The 22,804-nt window shown below is 39.6% G+C and overlaps 3 protein-coding genes and 2 pseudogenes across 3 annotated transcripts; 4 read left to right on the top strand and 1 right to left on the bottom strand.

Annotated features, from left to right (window-relative positions):
* Positions 1 to 3,751: 3,751 nt before the first annotated feature.
* Positions 3,752 to 6,526, bottom strand: LOC129351752 (nucleolar protein 7-like; annotated as a pseudogene).
* Positions 6,527 to 7,322: 796 nt separating this feature from the next.
* Positions 7,323 to 10,643, top strand: LOC129351750 (mammalian ependymin-related protein 1-like). The gene is given in 4 exon segments (XM_055020662.1): positions 7,323 to 7,375; positions 7,377 to 7,556; positions 9,207 to 9,415; positions 10,118 to 10,643. Coding segments are annotated over 4 exon segments (636 nt in total). The 3' UTR covers positions 10,312 to 10,643.
* A 1,608-nt stretch (positions 10,644 to 12,251) lies between these two features.
* LOC129351754 (tripartite motif-containing protein 16-like) lies at positions 12,252 to 13,545 on the top strand. Its single transcript, XM_055020665.1, has one exon. It carries the CDS (start codon positions 12,719 to 12,721, stop codon positions 13,304 to 13,306), a length of 588 nt encoding a protein of 195 aa, XP_054876640.1. The 5' UTR covers positions 12,252 to 12,718; the 3' UTR covers positions 13,307 to 13,545.
* A 3,681-nt stretch (positions 13,546 to 17,226) lies between these two features.
* On the top strand, positions 17,227 to 19,334 carry LOC129351708 (tripartite motif-containing protein 16-like; annotated as a pseudogene).
* A 1,294-nt stretch (positions 19,335 to 20,628) lies between these two features.
* LOC129351644 (E3 ubiquitin/ISG15 ligase TRIM25-like) lies at positions 20,629 to 21,225 on the top strand. The gene has a single exon (XM_055020593.1). It carries the CDS (start codon positions 20,641 to 20,643, stop codon positions 21,223 to 21,225), a length of 585 nt encoding a protein of 194 aa, XP_054876568.1. The 5' UTR covers positions 20,629 to 20,640.
* The last annotated feature ends 1,579 nt before the right edge of the window (positions 21,226 to 22,804 follow it).

The following is a 22,804-nucleotide window of genomic DNA, read 5'->3' as shown; positions in this document are numbered from 1 at the left end:
TTTTTTTTTTTTTTTGAGCAATTTGTGGATAGGGGGCGCTGTGGAGGAGGTTCTCCTGCCGCCTCTTGTTTGGTTTTAGTTTTTGTTTTCCCAGGTTTACAAGGCATGGTGCAGACCATAATGATGATTATTATTATTATTCTAATTATCATTATAATTATTGTTACTTGCATCCACAGTATATTTGTTGAGCGCCAGCCAGAGCGAGTTCCACCGACTTATTATAATAAAGGTCCCGATTCCACCGACTCCCCAGTGACCAGCGTGTGTACATGTAAACGTTTCTATATTACAAAGTGGAAATATATCAATAGAGCGACATATTTAGTTACTAAAATAATAAAAAAAGAGAGAGAAACCTTTAATACGTTTCCTGACACCAGCAGACCCCTGAAGCAGGCTGGTTTGTGTCCAGTTTTTTCTGTTTGGGTTTCTGAGCAGGCAGTAAAGGGACGACTACATCAGGCCCAGAGCTCTCGGCTGTGAAGCTGCTCAAACTCAACGTTTGTTTTCCTGCTTTATTTTCTGCTTTTTGACCCCGAAGAACTCAGGAGCCAGAGTGACGTTTAGTTTCTCCTCCAACCAATCAGCTGATGTGTGCCTCATATCCGACACAAAACCCGGTTCGGATCAGAACCGGCAGACCTGAGGCCTGTACTCCCAGGCAGGATTACTGTTTAACCGACTTTAAGCTCCACATTCTTCCACCTTGATTATTTAAAAAATATGCAAAACTAGAGAAATCAATAACTGAACATCTCTTGGAAAAACTTAAACCAAAGTTAATTTAATCTGATTTTAAAAGTTCAAAACGTGGTTAAAAGAATTGTAAAAAAAAATCCCACTGGATTTGCAGCTAGTTGTTGTTAATCTCTGACATTATTAAGAGGATCTGAAATTGACCAAAGTAATCTATTCCAAATATCAAAATTACAGATTTTGCTCCCAAACTAAGTTAAGTATTTTCCAACTGCCTAAAATATAAACTAGGTTGATTAAATTCAGCATAAATGGCTGCAATGTGATCAAATTTGGCTTCAAAATCTAATAAAATGTCACTAAAACTGTATTATGTAATTAATGCAGAATGGACTAAAATCATAGGAAGCGTCATATTTTGTGCCGATTAGCTCTTTGTAATAATGTGGCGCATTATTTAATAAACCACAAACCAGAGTTTTTGTTCATCCTGATAAAAATCATGTTTAAATTTAAACTTTGGACAAAAAATGCTGAAGTTTTGCTCTTTTAGTTTTCAGACTCAAAACAGTTCATGTCGATTTTAATATGTTGTTCAAATGAGAAACTTTTTGTTTAAAGCATTTTTCATCTTGTAGCGATCCTGATGGTTCTGGACCCGTCACTATCCTCTGCAGGGCCAACAGTAGTTACTGTTCAGTTTCTAAAATCTGAGCTTTTCTTCTTTCATTCATAGATTGGAGAACAGGTGTGAGAACCGCATCATGTTGCGTTTGGTTTTTAATAAAATGAATCATTTCCATGGCTTGATGCTGTTTAAATTCATCCATAACAACTTTGACTAAATATGTAACAAAGATGAAGTTAAACCAATTCAAAAACGTTGAAAACAATTAAAGTTCGAGACTGAAGAGTGAAATGTAGAAGGAGAAATGATGCAAACTTTGGGTTTCTTCAGGGTTTTAGATCCTGGAGATGTTTGGAAGAAGAGAATAAAGTCTGGATCCATTTATGGGGAAAAATACTTCATTTAATCAAATTTTATGGTTTGACCAAAGATTAACGCTGAGCCAAATGGATCAGAACCACAAGCAACCAGAACAGAATGAAAGGTAATTAAGTCAAAAGTGATATTTGAGCTTTTTTGATCATTGTTTTGCTCCATAATTGATTAAATCTTTAACAATCGAGAAATTAACGGATATATGATGATTAAATACATAAAGCTTTGAAAAATTAAGTCTGAGAGACATGAATGAATTTAGTTTTTAGTTACTGAAGGGCATCTCAACAAAAACCAACATTAAATATATCACTTCATGTTTATTCTGAATATTTGACAAAAGCATAGAAAAAAAAAAACAATGAAAATAATAAAGTTCCTCTTAATCCTGCTCCAAAGTACAGATCTCAGGTCTGAAAGTTGAAGCAAATCCAAAGGAAATTCATGAAGGATGATATTTTATCTTTGAGGTTTTAAAATCGCAGATTGAAGAATCTGATCATGAACATCTGAATTCATCAGCTCCCAGTCCAACTCAGCGTAGATCTAGATGAGCCTTTTATATAGAAGCAGCAGCTCCAGAAAAATGAAACCATCTCGTCTTTGAGTCAAACCAGTTTCTGACTGCAGTGATGACATTTAGCCAACTGGAAAGCACGGCGGTGGCAGTATCATGTTCTGAAAACAACAGGAGCAGGAAAAAACAAAGCATTTCTGAAACCCAACTGGTCGCTCGAGCGTTCAGCGACTTTAAACCAATCAGCTCTGGAAGGAGACGACGCCGCTGCGTTTTAATTCGTCTGGTTCCCAGAACTCATCCAGGGAACTAATCTGTTCTCTATCATCTTGTTTTCCTTTTTTATCCTTATTTTTTGCAGCTCACAAGCAGTCAGAAAAAAAAAACCTCTTTAGACAAAGTGTCTGTTGTCTCTTTCTGAGTAAGGTCTGAACCTATGCATGCCATAGTAAAGTGGTGGTAAGATCCAGCTAGATGTCTCCTTTCTTTCGGTTCTCCTCCTTTTAGCCAGGAAGATGTCAACCAGTAAGTTGTCCACTGCTGACTGTGTGTCCATTGGAGATGATTAAAAAATGTGCAATTTGTGTGAGGGTGAAAAGATTTATATTAAAAACAACCATGATGATGATGAGAGCAACTTGTGTGGCTGCTGCATGAGGCTGGAAGCGAGAACTCTGCTCAGTTTAATCCCAGAAAAATCCCTTTATGAAGCTTTGCATAATGAAATCAAATGATTTTAACGGAGATGTTGCTCTTCTGAAAATACTACAGAAAAACTCATTTGTTTAAATTGTTTTTTTTTCTGAATTGCCAGAAATCTTAGTAGTTTTGAGTTGTTGCTCAGTTAGCATCAAGCTAACAGACATTTCAGCTACAATGATAAAATATATTTTATAAATCTGTCCATCAATGTACAGATGAATTACAAACTGATGGAAAACTATCTAAAGAGGAAATATTAACATTTTCTTGTAGTTTTGTAACTTTCATGCTGAAGGTGAATATTTGCTGAAATGCAGCTGCAAGATTCCAGGTTTTCCAACTTGTTGAACCAATTTTTAAAAAACTACAAAACTTTATGAATTAGGTGCAATAACCCAGAACAAGAACAATGGTCAAATAAAATTGTCCCTGAAATTATTGTAATAAACTATTTATACTTTTTAACCATTTTCAAGTAACATACTGACATAATTCAAGTTCACTCAAAGACTGAAGCTGCAAAATATTACAACTAAAAATAAATATACTTACAACTGAAAGCATAAATAAAATGGATTATGACTCTGTAAACAAAATGGCTCTTAAAAATATTTCTCATAATGGAAATGATTCAGGGGATTTTAATTTATCAGGTGATTGATTATTGTGACACGCTAACCAACAATCATATGGATCAATGCTGGAATGAAAAAGAAAAGTTGAGTCCAAAAATATTCATACCCCTGGAAGATTTAAAGCAAAAAGTATGAAATACTAGATTATGATGGTTTAAAGTGCCAACTTGCAACGACATTAAATATTTTCCATCGATAAAGAATAATTTCACCTTTAATGTTAAAAAATATTTACATTTCATAAGCAGAACCATTAGAGCATTTCTCCATGCAGAGCTTCTGATCCTGAAACGAGGCTTAAAGTCCATCCAGATTTGTTTTTCTGAAACTTTCAGTTCAGGTGAAGAAGCTCCAGCAGATTCTTCCTCCAGATTTCTGACGGCGGCCATGTTGGATGACTCACGGCGGTTTCAATCCTGACATTCCGGTCAGCTGGTGGGAATCTGTTGCTTGTGGATCCACCTCTTCTTCAGCTTCTCTGCTTTAGCTTTTTCCTTAGAGGCTGCAAAAATCAGAGCAGAGGTCAAATGAAGGTCATTACAATTAAACAAAAATAAAAACATTGAAAAAACATTTAACTGAAATAAAAATGGTAATTAATGGGGAAAACCTACAACTGGAACTACATCATGCATTTATAAAACAAAACTGAAATTAAATTAAAATCTTCTGTTTTTGAATCAATTTATTAGCCTTTCAAATTGAAGTGAAATTGATTTATTTTCCCAACACAACCAGTTTACATCAGCTGTCGGTAAATTACAGCCTCCTTCCTCCAAAAATAGTGACAACTAAAGTTAAAATTATTCATTCATTATGATTCATTACCCTTCGATGTAAACATGATCAGAATACAATAAACTTTGACCCTGACCCTAAAAATGACCCAGTATGAGAGAAATACAATATATAACGCTGCAACTAATAAAAACTCAACTGAAAAGTAGAGACACGACAAAAAGTCACAATAAAATAAAACTAAACAATAATGAAAAACCCTAAACTATTGAATTTATAACATTGCTTGCGGCTCGTTAATCGTGTTTTTGAACGCACCCCAGTCCTTCTTAACAAACTGCACGGCTGCACTCTTATCCGGCCTCGTCTTGTTCTGCAGGGACAGCATCTCGTTATCTGGCAGGAGGAAAACAAAGCGTGAGCCTGGAGTCTGGAGGTCAGCCTGAACGCGGAGGATGTCTCCGCCACGTCCCCAGCGGGACGTCCAAATGGACGCCTCAGAGACACGAGGCGGGACGTTTCTGTAGCCAAGCTCAAATTGAGGCAGATCATCGTCTTTGCAGACTTCTGCCACAGAGTGTAGCTTGCACTTACAAGTTTTACTAAATAAAAAGTGAAAACAGGATTCATGTCAGAAAATCCAGAAAAATCTCAACAATCTCTGGGTTTGAATCACTAAAGTCTGACAGGATCGTCTTCTTACTGGAGCTCCTGCAGGTTCCCGGTCCGTACAATCTGGACTGGATGAAATCCTCCGCCGCCTGCCGCTGGTAGTCGCTCTGCCTTCGATCCGCCACCGTGGAAACTGTGTACCTCCCCTTCAGGCTGCGAGGCAGAGCGGCAGAGGGAAGACGTTAATCTGATCTGATTTATTTAAAATGAGCAGAAGTCTGTTAGGATGCAGGAGAGTTCCTCATTTCATTTCCTGGATTTTAACAAATGTTTTACGTATCATCAGACTAAACAGGTGTTTCCTACTTTCTGACTCCTGTGGGTTTCTTTGTCTTCTTCTCTTCCTCTTATCTGAGTGAGAAAAACATTAATTAGTGATTAATAGACATTAATATTTACAATCCAAAGGATTACGCCATACCTTTATCCTCAGCTTGTTTCTGTTTCCTGAAAGAAAAATATAGTAATTTAAACGTCGAGTGAAACGACAAACGGTTGAATGAGTCCAGGACATTTACTCACTTTGAAGGAACCGAGTCGATTTCCTCCAACATCGGCTGAGAGGAGTCTCTCTTCTGCGAGGACAACGGACTAAATGTTTAAATCATTTAAACATAAATATTGATTTAATGTTTCTTATACTCTACGAAAAGGTTTTCGTTTTTAAAAAATAATTGAAAAATAAACTTTGAAGGAGTTAAAATCAAGATGAACCAGTGTCATTTATCACAAGTTTCACAACTAGATGGTTTCCTGAAATCATTTCCCTATATTAACTGCTTAATTTAATGAAGGCACTTTTTAATAAAATACTTTTGTAGGGATTTTCCCTTTTCAAAATAAAATACAAAATCTAATAATAAATTTGATATAGCACTGTATAAATATTGTATTTTAATCGTACAAAACCCACTATTGAGGTTTGTGCTCCACTTCGCAGTAATGGAGTAAAAATGAACTCCTAATTTATATAAAAATTAAATATTTATGATGCAATAAGAAAAACGCATGAGAGAAGAAAAAATTTAAACAGACCTTCTGTTCCTGGAAAAACTCTTGTCTCTTCCTCCTTTTCTCTTTCAGCAGCTCCTTTTCTCTTGAAACATAAAACAATTGAATTGATACAAACGCCAATAAGTTTAACACATTTCCAATTATTTCTAAAATATGTTAAATTAGACCCTGCCGATGAAACGAGTAACTTCAAATAAATCTGAATGTCTTATAAAGTTGATCTTTCAGTCTTAATTCTGGTTATTATCAGAGAAAATGTAAAAGATGAAATGTATTGAACTGAGTTCTGTGATTCGGTGTAGCTTCGGAGCTAACTGGTGTTAGCCACCTTCTGGCCGTGTCCAGCGCCAGCTTCAGGCTCTCCACGGCCGGGCCTTCGAGTCCTCAAAGGTTACTTCCTCCGGCGCCTCGTCGTCGCTAGAATCCAGCCCCAAGTTGAAATTATGGGCACCTTTTACATTCTGCCTTTTTCTCCAAAGAGGGCCTTTCCCACGTTGTTTCTTCGCCATGTTGTCCCTCTCTGTCGGCCCACGGAAGTGACATCATCTCTTCGCGCAGCAGCGTGATGTTGAGCAGAAGACAAGTGGGAAAATTTGCCCCCTAATGGCGTAAATAAGAACTACAGTAGAAAAAAAAGGTTAAAATATTTATGAAGTCATTTATTTTCCATAACTTAGAAGTAGTAGGTTTTATACTAGTTGGTTTACATATATTTTTATTTTCAAAAAAATATTTTTATGTATTTAAATTAATAAAACCCAAAGTGGTTTTTTCCATGTGTTCTTCCCTTCTTGCCAGGTCGTTATTATAAGAATTTGCTATTAATAATTCATCCTGTTAAATAAAGAAATAAAATAAAAAGCTATTTCAAGTCAAATAATATTAGATAGAACTACAAACCAGTTTCTCTGATGTTGAATGTGTGAGTATAATTTATTTCACATTAATTATAATTCTTTATATCAATATATAACTTTAGACATTTTAAAATTAGATTCAATAAGAACACGTAAAAGTTGCATTCACATCTTTCTTAATTCATTTACGCTGAGGTTTTCATCTTCGAGGAAAACCTCCTTGAAGAGTAAACAATTTTCTTTTTCAAGATGTTGATATACCTATTTAAATCCTTTGTTAGACTTTTTAAGTCTAACAAGAAAAATGTCTTGTTGAAATGTTTTCTCTTATTTTATTTCACTACGTTGATGACTGCAACGTCTCGAATCCATGCTTTTATTCTGAAACGCTAAATAACTCTACCGGAAGCTGTAGCTAATTTAGATTAACTTGTCAGACCGCTCCATCAACTACACTAGCACGGAAATAACGGGACTCGGGCAAAATGCACCGACTCTTGCTCGTGTTTGTGGCCGCCGTCGGGTTTCCGGGTTCGGCCTCCGCGTCTGTACGCCTCCCCCGCGGTGGAGCCTTGCGACGCCCCGCTGCAGTGGGAGGGAAAGTGGGTGTTGTACGACCACAGCACGGGCAGAAACAGCCGGGCCGCGGTCTCCTACGACGGCCAGAACCAGCGGATCCGGGTCCTGCAGCAGCACAAGAAGCACACTCCCTGTCAGAGGTACCAACCAGTCCTGGCTGGGTGACGAGGTTTAATCTATTGCAAATGCTCAAAAAATATCCATCTCATGTTTTTCATTTTAACTGATTAAAGTTAATATATACACTTTAAATATCAATTTAAAATATCTGAAAAAGACCAAATTATTTAATAAAGTTGAATAGGTCATATTTCAATGTCACTGAACTAGTTGGTGTTTTTGTTGTAGCAACAATATTAAATTAACAAATATTTTGGCAACATGTTGAATAATTTAAAAAACACCATATTTATTCACCCATTGCATAAACATCAGAGCAACAAATAAAGTATTACAGATTGTGAGAAGAAATCCTGTTATATTATTGAAGAATCAAATCAAGCCTGTTGTTTAGAAATGATCAAAAGGAGCAGCAATAATAATAATAATAATAATAATATAATAATAATAATAATAATAATATAATAATAATAATAAACACTTTATTTTGGAGTTGATTCATTAATAATTGCTGGATCACAAATGAAGATACTTCTAAACGTGAATTAGTCGTAAACCAAGATGAGGTTTAATGAATCTGTTTCAGAGACACAGATAAGTTTCAATTATGAATATTTTTACTCCACAAACTTTAATTTATCCACCAGATTTTTCACTATGGAACATAAAACAGAACAAAGTGTCACATCAAAATCTATAATTATCAGCACTAAACAAGAAGTTTAAACTGATTCTCGCTCTGTGGTCAGGTAGTTTATTTAAAGTGCTACGACTGAATTATAATGATGGAAACAAATGTAAAAATCAACTAATTAGAAACATTTTGCACTGAAAGAAAATGACTAATAATGTCCCCAGAACATCCTGGTAAAGGTTCCTGTTGTGGAAACATGTATTATTGGTCAATATTTATTTTATTTTATAACTTTGATCACTTTGGGTGTTTACATAAAAGCTGATCGATCAAAACTTTCTCATAAGTTATTATCTTTTAAGATAAGCTTATTACTGTTATTATCTGAATTAATATGAACTAAGAATTTGCTAATATTGTGGCAGGTAATAAATAATAAGTAATAAATTATTTTATTTTCTACTTGGGAGGAAAATAAATGGATTATTTTGCTGATAGTTTGGGGTATATTTTTATTTTGCTTCTTTTTATTGAATTCATTAAATGTCTGTTTTTATGTGCTACAGTGAACAAATGTTTTTATTATTATATGAAAAAAAGTGAAAAAGTTGAAGAAGTTTATCAAATAAACATACATAAAACCTATCTAATTTACTTAATTTTTTCCCCAAATAAAAAACAGATAAGCTGATTTATTGATTATTATTGATCACTTATAACAATATAAGCTTTTTAGTTTGTAGTTTTACATGTTTATCACCTGGCTTCTCTTTTTGTTTTTATTCTGCTCGTATTAAGCCATGTTCAGACCTCAGAGTCTGTTGTCTAATAATCAGCGGCGCTGCAGGAGTAAACAAGCACAAAGTCTCTAACTCTGCATTGTGAAACGGCGTCTGGCTGGTAAACAAAGGCTCAGCCTGTTTAATCAGCGTTAGTTTGCTTAGCTTTGACAACACTGCACTCATTTCCCAAAAATATATTGCACTGCAGTGAACTAACGTTTGCACTCCGAATTTCCTTTTTCTTGTATTTGCAGGTTTTTTGAGTACATCTACCTGTACCAGAGCAAGGTGATGTTCCAGATCGACCAGAAGACCAAAGAGTGCTCCAAGGTGGCTCTGACCGAGGCCTGGGATCCCTTCGACATCCCCATAAACTCCACCTTTGAGGATCAGTACTCCATCGGAGGCCCCGGGGACAACGTGGAGGTGCAGGAGTGGTCGGACAGGAAGCCGGCTCGTCGGCGTAAGAACGCCGCGCCACGCTTAGAAAACAGAAATCTGGGAAAATGAACCAAATGCTGAGTCACTGCAGTTGGTCAGAACGACTCCAAACTGAGCTAAAATAAATCAACAGATAATAACAGAAATAATACATAACAGTGCAAATGTGCACTGCAAAAACACAAAATCTCACCAAGTATTTTTTAGTGAGGTTTTTAGTGCAAATATCTTAGAACAGTTTAAAAAAGACAAAATGAACTTAAATGTAACATTTCAGCAAGATATTGGATTATAAGTCAATTAGTCCTTAATACTGATGAAAAAGTACCAGTTCCACTGGCAGATAAAGTCACTTATAACATGAGAAAAATGTCTTGTTAAAATGAACTTTTACATAAAAATTAAGGAATTATAGACTTAAAAAAGCTCATATATCTTTCTTAAAAGTTACTTGTAAGTTAGTTTTGTCTTATTTTACTATAATATTTACTAGAAACTAAACTAAAAATACTTGGTAGGATTTTGTGTTTTTGTAGTTCCTAGCATGTTTTTGTAGCATTTTGCCCTTTAGCCTGCATGTTATCAGTCCACCAGCAGAGGGCGACATTTGAAGATGGAAAATTAACCCGGATCTGAAAACTGGCTGAATTTTCTACTGTAGATCCTGTTGAAAGTGTTGCAGGTTTCAGAATGAGCAGCTCATCTCCTGCTCATTTTCCTGCAGATGAATCCTGGGTTGGCGTTTACACCGTGAAGGATTGCTACCCGGTGCAGGAGACTTACACCAAGAACAGCACCGTCACCACCTCCACCCGCTTCCTCAGCCTGCAGCTGGGCATCAGCGACCCCAAAGTCTTCTCTCCGCCCTCCACCTGCCAGTCGTCTCGGCCGGAGCGGATGGCCGAGTTCCGCTGCTGAGGCCTTCGCCGATAATCAACAGCTTTTTCAGTCTGTAGTTGATTCCTGGTACAATAATAATAATAAACACTAAGAGAATAAAACACATAGCTGCTGTAGAAACTGTCATTACTGATGCCAATACTGCAAGATCTTCTGTTGAATCTTTACTTTATTAGTTTAAATCTGAATATTAAATTCTGAAATCACTGCTGTGAGACAATGACGCCTGAATAAACTGGTTTATTGTCATCTGTTATGTTTCAGAGTGAAGGAAACTACTGATTTCATTCTTAATGTTTCTTAATATGTGATGCCCATATAATAAAAAGACATTGTTAATCTGAATAAAAAGTGAGTTTGAGATCATTTACTTGTACTTTATTGTGAAAATACTTAAGTAGTCTCCAGAATGGAGTCGGCCATCTTTCTGAGAAGGCCTGGACCGCGGCATGCCTTCCAGAGCGAGCTGAGTCCAGAGGTCTGTTGGTTCCTGGAAATCTTCAGAAGACCAGCGGAGCTTTGAAAGTTTGCTTCAACTGAGGAAGCAGTGTGGCTTTTTTACTTTACGCGTCTATCCATCCCTTATCCAACATGCTTGTCCTGACAGGAATTCCCAAAGTGATCAGGGGAGAGACGTGGGACACCCTGGTCAGATCGCCAGTCCTCTTTTCAGATACCGTGATCCTGCATTTCCTGAAACTGAACCCTCACATGAATACCCGTCACCCAGACTGAGTGAAAGGCGGCGTTACTTACTGCACGCTCTGCAGTAAGTTCGAAAAATGAGGAAGTGCGCTGCAGCAGCGCGTGAGGTTAACGGACCTGATACCTGTCAGTTCAGGTACCAGGGGATCCAACCCCACCGCTGGGAGTTGACCTGAACCAACAGGCACCAACCAGGCAGCTGCAGGTTACTGCTATGGACGCCAAACCCTGGATGTGGGATGAATTCTGTGCATCTATTGGGAAAAACTTCCTGTTGGCGTCAAAGATGTTGACTTATTGCCTCACAAGCAGGAAACAGGACATGTTGCTGTTTACCTCTTTCATTTTCCAAGAGAAGTGTGGATGCTGCCTAAACTACTCTGTGTTCCTGCATGGGATTATGAGAAAGTTCAAACAAATGTTTTTCGTGTTAATAAATGACGAAGCTTGAAACAGAAACCAGAACATCAGATTCCCTAAATGAATGGGATGTTTGTAATGGTTCTTCTTTCTCTGAAATACAGATATTGTTTAATGATGTTTTCTTCTTCAGCTCCAAGTCATATGTGCAAATGAGAGACATTAACATGTTGTGACATTTATGTGTGGAGAGATTCATTCACTTTGCACAGTCAAATCATTTGTAAATAGGAACCCAAGCTTCTGTAAATACCAGCTCAGTTGAGGAAGAGGCACAGTCACCATCAGTTGGAGCAGAAATGGAGCAGAAAGGAGATCAGAGGAGCCAGGACCCCTTCTCCTGTTCGATCTGTCTGGATCTACCCAAGGATCCAGTGACGATTCCCTGTGGACACAACTTCTGCATGAACTGTATTAAAATTCACTGGGATGGAGAGGAAAAAAACTGCAGCTGCCCTCAGTGTGAGAAGACCTTCACACCAAGGCCTTTCCTGGAGAAAAACACCATGCTAGCAGCTTTAGTGGAGCAGCTGAAGAAGACTGGACTCCAAGCTGCTCCTGCTGATCACTGCTATGCTGGACCTGAAGATGTGGCCTGTGATTTCTGCACTAGGAGGAAACTGAAATCCATCAAGTCCTGTTTAGTCTGTCTGGCCTCTTACTGTGAGGAACACCTTCAGCCTCATTATGACTCAGCTACTTTTAAGAAACACAAGCTGGTGGAGCCGAACAAGAACCTGCAGGAGAACATCTGCTCTGTGGATGAACATCAAGGCCACGACACAGTGTCAGCTGCAGCAGAAAGGACTGAGAGGCAGAGAGCTGGAGGAGAGACGAGGAAACATCCAGCAGAGAATCCAGGACAGAGAGAAAGATGTGAAGCTGCTTCAACAGGAGGTGGAGGCCATCAATCACTCTGCTGATAAAACAGTGGAGGACAGTGAGGAGATCTTCACTGAGCTGATTTGTCTCCTCCAGGAAAGAAGCTCTGATGTGAAGCAGCAGATCAGATCCCAGCAGGAAACTGAAGTGAGTCGAGTCAAAGATGTTGAGGAGAAGCTGCAGCAGGAGATCACTGAGCTGAAGAGGAAAGACGCTGAGCTGGAGCAGCTCTCACACACAGAGGATCACAACCAGTTTCTCCTCAACTACCCTCACTGCCAGCACTCAGTGAGTCCACACACTCATCCAGCATCAACATCCGTCCTCTGAGACACTTTGAGGACGTGGCAGCAGCTGTGTCAGAGCTCAGAGAGAACTACAGGACGTCCTGAGAGACTCATGGACAAACATCTCACTGATGGTCACTGAGGTGGATGTTCTACTGTCAGAACCAGAACCAAAGAGCAGAGCTGATTTCTTAAGATATTCATGTAAAATCACCCTGGATCCAGATACAGCTCACTGTTATCTGAAGCTGTCAGAGGGAAACAGGAAGGTTACAGCTTTGGATCAACATCAGTCTTACTCCAGTCATCCAGACAGATTCACTTCATGGTGGCAGGTTCTGAGCAGAGAGAGTCTGACTGGTCGTTGTTACTGGGAGGTGGAGTGGAGAGGGAGAGGCGCTTATATAGCTGCTTCATGCAAGAATATCAGCAGGTCAGGAAATGAATGTGGATTTGGTCGAAACAACAAATCCTGGGCTTTAGATTGTCACCAAAACAGTTTCACATTTTGGTACAACAACACTGCGACCTCCATCTCGGTTCCTCAGTCCTCCAGAGTGGGAGTGTACCTGGACCACAGAGCAGGTATTCTGTCCTTCTACAGCGTCTCTGGATCCATGACTCTCCTCCACAGAGTCCAGACCAGATTCACTGAGCCGCTGCATGCTGGAGTTTGGCTTTACATCTGTGGAAGCTCTGCAGAGTTCAGCAAACATTAATACATCTGTTTTCTTCACCAGTGTAATTAGCACTGATATATATTGCAATATTATTTTCATTTAAGTTTCCATTTTTTGTTCTTAGCTCATGTAGGCAACAGAATACAATCACAATAATCATGTAAACTGTAATGGGATCTACTGTTTGTAAAATTTTACTTTACTTTATCACTCTGGTTATGGGTTGAATCTACTAAATAATGTATGTCTTGCAAAAAGGCACCATACCAGCAGAAAGACTTGACTACTGTGTTCAATAAAGAGAGAAAAAGACTTTCATTTGGTTTGTCTTTTGTTTGTGAGCTGCTGAAACTTCAGCGTCGGTCTGCAGGTGTTGGATGATGTGGGAACAAACGTCACAGTTTATGAGGAAGAACACGCACATCTAGATCTGCTCACTTCTCTGAGAACTAACTGAGAAAAAGGAGAACAGTCTGAGGTTTGTTCCCGTCCAGCTGCCCGGATCAGAAACTCTCACATGTCCCTATGACCTCCTGTGGTGACGGCTGGTTTTGAGTCATTTTCAGCTCATAAAGCTGATTTTTCCAGTTTTCTGCTCAGATTCATCAGTGAGACAAAGATAATCACTCCCACTTTGAACATATTTTCATCCACATCCCAGTTATTAAGCGTTATTATTAGAATCAAACCAAAGCTCTGACATTAACTTTATCTAAAATCCCAAAATATGTGGTAATTTTTTTCAGTGACTTTAGAGAACTCTAACCTGCTTTATGCATTTATTATGACAGTTTAATAATTATAACAAACGATCCCCATGATGAGTCTGAAAGCTGTGAAACATTTCAAACCTTTCATTTCACCAACATGCCAACATTCAGCTGCTCAGCTTTAGATTTCCGGATGTGTTCAGCAGATGATTGACGTCATTTTTCAGAATTTTGCCGTTATTATTTGCATGAAGGTTAGATTCTCAGTTACTGGGAGTCATAAAGAAATGTCAGTATTTTTTCAGTTTTATTGGGGAAACATGTTACCTCAATCCATCAAGCCTGATGATGATTTGACAGTCAAATGACCAGAACAGAGCTGCATACGGCGCCTGCTTTGTCTAAGCTAGAAAGAGAAAATATCAACGTTTGCATGCTCACATATTTACATTTCTGGGATGCAGAACTTCCTGGTAGCTTCTTCTCATCCAGTAACAACCAGAACGGCGCCTTAAAAGAAGAAGATGGTTAAGATTAAAGTAGTTTGTCATCAGGTATTAAGAGTTTCATCACTGCTTAAATCAGTTTAGTGAATGTCAGTTTATGCACGAGTGAAGGTTCATGCTGTGTAGGCCCACTGGGTTCATGCTGTGTCGGCTCAGTGGGTTCATGCTGGGTCGGCCCAGTGGGTTCATGCTGTGTAGGCTCAGTGGGTTTATGCTGTGTCGGCTCAGTGGGTTTATGCTGTGTAGGCTCAGTGGGTTTATGCTGTGTAGGCCCAGTGGGTTCATGCTGGGTCGGCCCAGTGGGTTCATGCTGTGTCGGCCCAGTGGGTTCATGCTGTGTCGGCCCACTGGGTTCATGCTGGGTCGGCCCACTGGGTTCATGCTGTGTCGGCTCAGTGGGTTTATGCTGTGTCGGCTCAGTGGGTTTATGCTGTGTAGGCTCAGTGGGTTTATGCTGGGTCGGCCCAGTGGGTTCATGCTGTGTTGGCTCAGTGGGTTCATGCTGTGTAGGCCCAGTGGGTTCATGCTGTGTAGGCCCACTGGGTTCATGCTGTGTCGGCTCAGTGGGTTCATGCTGGGTCGGCCCAGTGGGTTCATGCTGTGTCGGCCCACTGGGTTCATGCTGGGTCGGCCCAGTGGGTTCATGCTGTGTCGGCCCAGTGGGTTCATGCTGGGTAGGCCCAGTGGGTTCATGCTGGGTCGGCCCAGTGGGTTCATGCTGTGTCGGCCCAGTGAGTCAGTCTGTTGGACTCAGAGCTTTAACTCCTTAGAAAAGAATCAGAAATGCCACAAAAAGGCCGAACCAGCAAATGAAGGATTCTTTTTCTCTAATGAAAGGCAGAACTGGTATTTTCTGATTCTGCGGAGAGATTAGAGTTTATATGTCTGAGTTTTGGTGATTCAGTCAGTTGTTAACAGAAAACTCTTGTGGATATAATTCAACTTTAATACTTTCACAGACTTTGTCTTCCTGCAATTAAAATATACTTTCACAGACTTTGTCTTCCTGCAAAAAAACTTGCTCTGCTCAAAAACCGCTGGATGAACTGTGAAAAACTGATTGGCTGCAGCTTCTCTGCTCTGACACATGATCAGAGATCAGAGCTTTATGCTTTATATGGTTTCAGGAAACGTGACTCACATGGTCAGTGTGACTGAGAACAGAAATGGAGCAAAATCTGGAAAACCAAAAAACTTTCTCCTGTTCGATCTGCGAGGATCTACTGAGGGATCTGGTGATGATCCAGAACCGTATTAAAATCTGGGTCCTCCAGAGTAGGAGTGTGCCTGGATCATAGAGCAGGTATTCTGTCCGTCTACAGCGTCTCTGGATCCATGACTCTGATCCACAGAGTCCAGACCAGATTCACTGAGTTGCTGGAGTTTACTGTGGTACAATGCAGGTTCTGCAGAGATCTGTAAACCCAATTAGATTGTCTTTTATTGTTATATAACTAAAACATTTCTCCGCATGAAAATCCAATCTCTCTGGGCTCTGATAGTTATGCTTTAGTATTTGTATGTTCTGGTTTCGGTTCTGCAGATTGAAATGAACTGAAGTTGCTTCTGTTTTATTTTCTGTAATCCAAAGAAGAAATTGAAGCTAAAATCAATTTAGAACTGATGCTGTTTTCTCCTCAATTCTTTAGATTTAGATCAGAAAAATAAATGTCTGCCGTTTTGTCTCTTTGGGTTTCTTCAATAAAACAACTTGACCAAAAAGAAATGTGGAAAGTTTTAATTTCATTTTTGCAAAAATATATTTTCTTTTCTTTCTTAAAAAGGAATATGTTTAAATTTTTTTTAAACAAACAAGCATAAAAACAAGTGAGGCTCAATTTGTCAACAAATAGTCACATTAAAACAAACCATGGGCTGGTCGCCACCTGGTGGTGAATTGTAGTACTGCAGGGGAGACTGTCGATCTGGTTCCAGGTCTTTCTGTAGGATTTAACTTTTTGGGTGGAGAATGTCACATGTTGGAAAAGTTTAAAAAAAAAAAAGGAAACCATAAACAACCTTCAAGGCTCAGGCTTGTTTCACTGGGAGCTGCTTTTTGTTCTCTGATGAAATGACAAACCTCCACCACGTTTTAATGTGTTAACGCAAGAAAACGTATCATAGCCAAAACTTTCAAAACTGTGTGAATGTGACTACAATAATTTAAAATAAGTGCAAAAACAGGAAATCAGTTCAAAGTGATACTATGGACCTTCTTGGACTGGTTAATAAATAAGCTGCAACTGGAACCAATGATGGATCAGAAGCCAATGTGAGCAGAACCACAGAGGTCCAAGTCAGAGGGATGAAAGCAGGAATCAGTTTTTCAACATTTTTTCATTTGAAAAAACTTTTTGCTTTACAGAGTTTGTTTAACTGATAAAAATAAAAAATATACTTTTAGACAAAGAATGTTGCTTGCTTCTCTGATTTAGAAGAATTTTATGGCAACATTTGAAGAAGAAGCAGGAATAAAGAGAAGCAAGAGGATCAAAAAGAAAAGCTACTGGATAGGTAATCCACCAGGGCTGCTATCTTTAACACTTTATTATTCCTGGAATCAAAGCTTTATATTCCTCCCTCTTCCTGCTCAAACACACCTTGAAGCTGGGAGGAAGCAACAGCTGCTGAAAGCTGATTGGCTACAGCCTTTCTGCACTGACATGTGACTCATAGATCAGAGCTCAATCTTTTTTTCTTCACTGAGTTTCTGTTTTCAGGAAGTGAAACTCACACAGTCGCTGTGACTGAGAGCAGAAATGGAGCAGAATCAGCCGGACAGAGAAACTTTCTCCTGTTCGATCTGTTTGGATCTACTGAAGGATCCGGTGACGATTCCCTGTGGACACAGTTACTGCATGAACTGTATTAAAAGTTTCTGGGATGAAGGTGAGCAGAAGAAGAACTACCACTGCCCTCAATGCAGGAAGACATTCACACCGAGGCCTGTTTTAAAGAAGAACATCATGTTCGCAGCTTTAGTGGAGCAGCTGAAGAAGACTGGACTCCAATCTGCTCCTGCTGACCACTGCTATGCTGGACCTGAAGATGTGGCCTGTGATTTCTGCACTGGGAGGAAACTGAAATCCATCAAGTCCTGTTTAGTCTGTCTGGCCTCTTATTGTGAGAAACACCTTCAGCCTCATTATGACGTGGCTCCTTTAAAGAAACACAAGCTGGTGGAACCGAACAAGAACCTCCAGGAGAACATCTGCTCTAAGCATGATGAGGTGATGAAGATGTTCTGCCGCACTGATCAGAAGTGTATCTGTTATCTCTGCTCTGTGGATGAACATAAAGGCCACGACACAGTGTCAGCTGCAGCAGAAAGGACTGAGAGGCAGAGAGAGCTGGAGGAGAGACGAGGAAACATCCAGCAGAGAATCCAGGACAGAGAGAAAGATGTGAAGCTGCTTCAACAGGAGGTGGAGGCCATCAATCACTCTGCTGATAAAACAGTGGAGGACAGTGAGGAGATCTTCACCCAGCTGATCCGTCTCCTCCAGAAAAGAAGCTCTGATGTGAAGCAGCAGATCAGATCCCAGCAGGAAACTGAAGTGAGTCGAGTCAAAGATGTTGAGGAGAAGCTGCAGCAGGAGATCACTGAGCTGAAGAGGAAAGACGCTGAGCTGGAGCAGCTCTCACACACAGAGGATCACAACCAGTTTCTCCTCAACTACCCCTCACTGCCAGCACTCAGTGAGTCCACACACTCATCCAGCATCAACATCCGTCCTCTGAGACACTTTGAGGACGTGGCAGCAGCTGTGTCAGAGCTCAGAGAGAAACTACAGGACGTCCTGAGAGACTCATGGACAAACATCTCACTGATGGTCACTGAGGTGGATGTTCTACTGTCAGAACCAGAACCAGAACCAACAACAAGGGCTGGATTCTTGAGATATTCATGTCAAATCAGTCTGGATCCAAACACGGCTCACAGTTATCTGAAGCTATCAGAGGAAGGTAACACATTCTGATCAGTCTCAGTCTTATCCAAGTCATCCAGACAGATTCACTCGTTATACTCGTGCTCTGAGCAGAGAGAGTCTGACTGGTCGTTGTTACTGGGAGGTGGAATGGAGAGGGAGAGTTTCTGTAGCCGTCGCGTATAAAAATGTCAGCAGAGCAGGAGGTGGGAATGAATGTGTATTTGGACATAATGACAACTCTTGGGCATTAGAGTGTCAGTCAACCAGTTTTGAATTTGGTCACAACAACATCTGGACCTCCATCTCAGGTCCATTTTCCTCCAGAGTGGGAGTTTACCTGGATCACACAGCAGGTATTCTGTCCTTCTACAGAGTCTCTGAATCCATGACTCTGATCCACAGAGTCCAGACCAGATTCACTGAGCCGCTATATGCTGGGTTTTGCCTTGGAACTATGGAGACTCTGTACATTTCTTAAAACCAAACTAGATTTTCTCTCTTTTGCCTGATTGGTGATCAGGACTCATTGCTCTTTTCTGCTCTGCTGTTCTTTATTTTCTGGTTTAAATGTCGTTCTGTGTTTCCAGGAGCCATAAAGTGCAGCTCATGTTTTCTTTCAGTATTGACAGAAATATTTCTCCATATGAAAATCTAAAACTTTCTGGGTTCTGATGGTTTTGCTTTAATATTTGTATTGATAAATTTGGATGTTCTGGTTTCTGTTCTGCAGAATAAATGTTGTTCTTATTTAAATCAGTTGAGATTGAAGAAAACTTTTTATGTTTTCTTTATTGTGATCCAAAGAAGAATCTGAAACAAACATAAACTTTGAACTGATGCTGATTTATTTGACAATAATGTCATTTATATAAAGAAAATAAATATATGCTTTTCTGTCTCTTTAACTTTCATCAATAAAACAAATTGATTACAGAGAAATGTGGAAATTTTTCTCTTCATTATTACAACAAATTATTAATTTGATGAGCTGATGGGTTAATTCTAACCCTAGTAAATAAGGAGATAATAGTAAAATTTCCAGTTCTGCTATTTATTCTTCGCTCTAAATCTGTGATCAGATCCTATCTGACCTCAGATCTCTTTGTTCTAAAGACTGGAAAACACCCAATGTGTGCAGGAGCAACAGATCCATCCATCAACATTTGTTGTGCAACGATGTTACTTCACAAAATATAATGTTTACCATGTGGTATCTTTTATAACTTTGTACTGTTGTGTTTTTAAATGGTAAAGCATTTTGAACTGCCTTGTTGATGAAATGTTCTCCACAAATAAACGTGATTGCTTGCTGACGCAGCAGAAATAGTGATGATGGATGCAATGTGTTTCCCCAAATTTATTAACAAAACATTTGCAATTTATTTATACTGGTGGTCAGAGAATAAAATGAGAAATGATGTACTAAACTTTGTTGACTGACAAATCAGGATGTTTCTTGTTCAAACCGATGAACAGACTCTATATTTCTGGCGTTTTCAGCCTATCACTGATGTGATCAGGTCTCTGAGGAGCAAACCATGAACATCCAGCTTGGTATCTTTCCATAAATGTTGAAATTGTCCAACAACTCCTAAACTTACGGATGGCTTCAATCATCCAGGAGCAAGTTTTTATTTACCCTGATCCTGCTTGGTTAAATTGTGCCACAGAGTCTAAAACAGATCCTAATAATTATGCAAAAGACTAAAGAAATGAATCAGTATCCATATGAGCCAAATAAAAAAAGAAGAACCTCTCAACATCATTGCGGTAGATAACACTAAATTATCTAAAGTAAATTTAATAATAAACAGTAAATATGTTGTTTTTTATTTCTTCAACAGTAGATAGCAATTAAGTTAAATGTTTCCCATCATATATGTCAATTATCTCATTTCTCCAGCAACAATGACTCCTTATTTCATTCTTTGACATTGTGAAGAAATTAGATTTTAGAGATCTGACTTTTGATGAAGTCAGTTGCTTTGAACAGATGACTATTAAACTTTGACATTTTTTACTTTAAAAGCCAATATCTCTGTAGTAAAAGCAGCCTGATATCCCTTCCCCTTCTTCCTGCTCTAGTGGGCGGCCAATGTCTCCTGAAGCTGAAAGCTTATTGGTTGCAGCCTTTCTGCACTGACATGTGACTCATAGATCAGAGAAGAAAAATGTTCTGTTCCCAGGAAGTGAAACTCACACAGTCACTGTGACTGAGAGGGAAAATGGAGCTGCAAGCAGTTCAGCTGGACCGAGAAACTTTCTCCTGTCCGATCTGTTTGGATCTACTGATGGAACCAGTGGCTATTCCTTGTGGACACAGCTACTGTATGAACTGTATTAAAGATCACTGGGATAAACAGGATCAGGAAGGAGTTCACAGTTGTCCAGAATGCAGGAAAATCTTCACACCAAGGCCTGTCCTGGAGAAAAACACCATGCTAGCAGCTTTAGTGGAGCAGCTGAAGAAGACTGGACTCCAAGCTGCTCCTGCTGATCACTGCTATGCTGGACCTGAAGATGTGGCCTGTGATTTCTGCACTGGGAGGAAACTGAAAGCCATCAAGTCCTGTTTAGTCTGTCTGGCCTCTTATTGTGAGAAACACCTTCAGCCTCATTATGATTCAGCTACATTTAAGAAACACAAGCTGGTGGAACCGAACAAGAACCTGCAGGAGAACATCTGCTCTGTGGATGAACATCAAGGCCACGACACAGTGTCAGCTGCAGCAGAAAGGACTGAGAGGCAGAGAAAGCTGGAGGAGACGAGGAAAGATCCAGCAGAATCCAGGACAGAGAGAAAGATGTGAAGCTGCTTCAACAGGAGGTGGAGGCCATCAATCACTCTGCTGATAAAACAGTGGAGGACAGTGAGGAGATCTTCACCCAGCTGATCCGTCTCCTCCAGAAAAGAAGCTCTGATGTGAAGCAGCAGATCAGATCCCAGCAGGAAACTGAAGTGAGTCGAGTCAAAGATGTTGAGGAGAAGCTGCAGCAGGAGATCACTGAGCTGAAGAGGAAAGACGCTGAGCTGGAGCAGCTCTCACACACAGAGGATCACAACCAGTTTCTCCTCAACTACCCCTCACTGCCAGCACTCAGTGAGTCCCACACTCATCCAGCATCAACATCCGTCCTCTGAGACACTTTGAGGACGTGGCAGCAGCTGTGTCAGAGCTCAGAGAGAAACTACAGGACGTCCTGAGAGACTCATGGACAAACATCTCACTGATGGTCACTGAGGTGGATGTTCTGCTGTCAGAACCAGAACCAGAACCAACAACAAGGGCTGGATTCTTGAGATATTCATGTCAAATCAGTTTGGATCCAAACACGGCTCACAGTTATCTGAAGCTATCAGAGGAGAACAGGAAGGTTACAGTGATGGATGAGCCTCAGTCTTATTCTAGTCATCCAGACAGATTCACTTCATGGTGCCAGGTTCTAAGTAAAGAGAGTCTCAATGGATGTTGTTACTGGGAGGTGAAGTGCAGAGGGACAAAAATTTATGTAGCTGTTGCATACAACAATACCAAAGCAGGAAGTGGCAATGAATGTAAATTTGGAGGTAATGACAAATCCTGGGCTTTGGAGTATTCCAAAAACTGTTATAAATTTGGTCACAACAACATCTGGAGCTCCATCTCAGGTCCAGTTTCCTCCAGAGTGGGAGTGTACCTGGATCACACAGCAGGTATCCTGTCCTTCTACAGCGTCTCTGAATCCATGACTCTGATCCACAGAATCCAGACCAGATTCACTGAGCCGCTACATGCTGGGCTTTGGATTTGGAACAATGGAAACTCTGCAGAACTCTGTAAACCCAAATAAATTTCTGTTCAGATTGTTGACTGGGATTTACTGTACTGATGTCTTTTTTTTAGCACTTATGTTATTTATTTTTCTTTACTTAGTCTAATTAAAATTTTTAAAAATTCTAAAAAGTACATAAATATTTTGTTCCTACAACAGTGAGGAACTGCACTCCACACAGACAACAAAGCCGGTGGAATAAAACGCAGAATCCCAGGAACAACAATATAAAGAGTTGCACTGTGTGAATATATGACATGTTTTTACAAAAACCCTGTCCTGCGGAAAATCGGTCTTTTTTGTACACAATTGCGGCAATAGAAGGAACATTTTCTTAGCTTGAAGTGAAATAAAGCATCTTTGAAGAAGCCATGGATCCAATTAAATATTCAATAATCTGTGTCTGTATTCTGGTCAAGACTGGACTTGACCACAATTTGATCCTGAATTACGTGGAAATGATTTTGGAAAATATGTTTGACAATCCGGACAATGAGTTGCTTTTCGTTACCTACCTTGGGGATATCCTGATGTTGATTGGTCAGAAACATTTAAACCCGACACATGATGTAAAAT

The sequence above is a fragment of the Poeciliopsis prolifica genome, unplaced genomic scaffold (assembly GCF_027474105.1).
Source record: "Poeciliopsis prolifica strain line A6 unplaced genomic scaffold, Auburn_PproV2 SCAFFOLD069, whole genome shotgun sequence".
Classification (NCBI taxonomy): Eukaryota; Metazoa; Chordata; class Actinopteri; order Cyprinodontiformes; family Poeciliidae; genus Poeciliopsis; species Poeciliopsis prolifica.
This window is presented reverse-complemented; position numbering and strand designations above follow the sequence as displayed.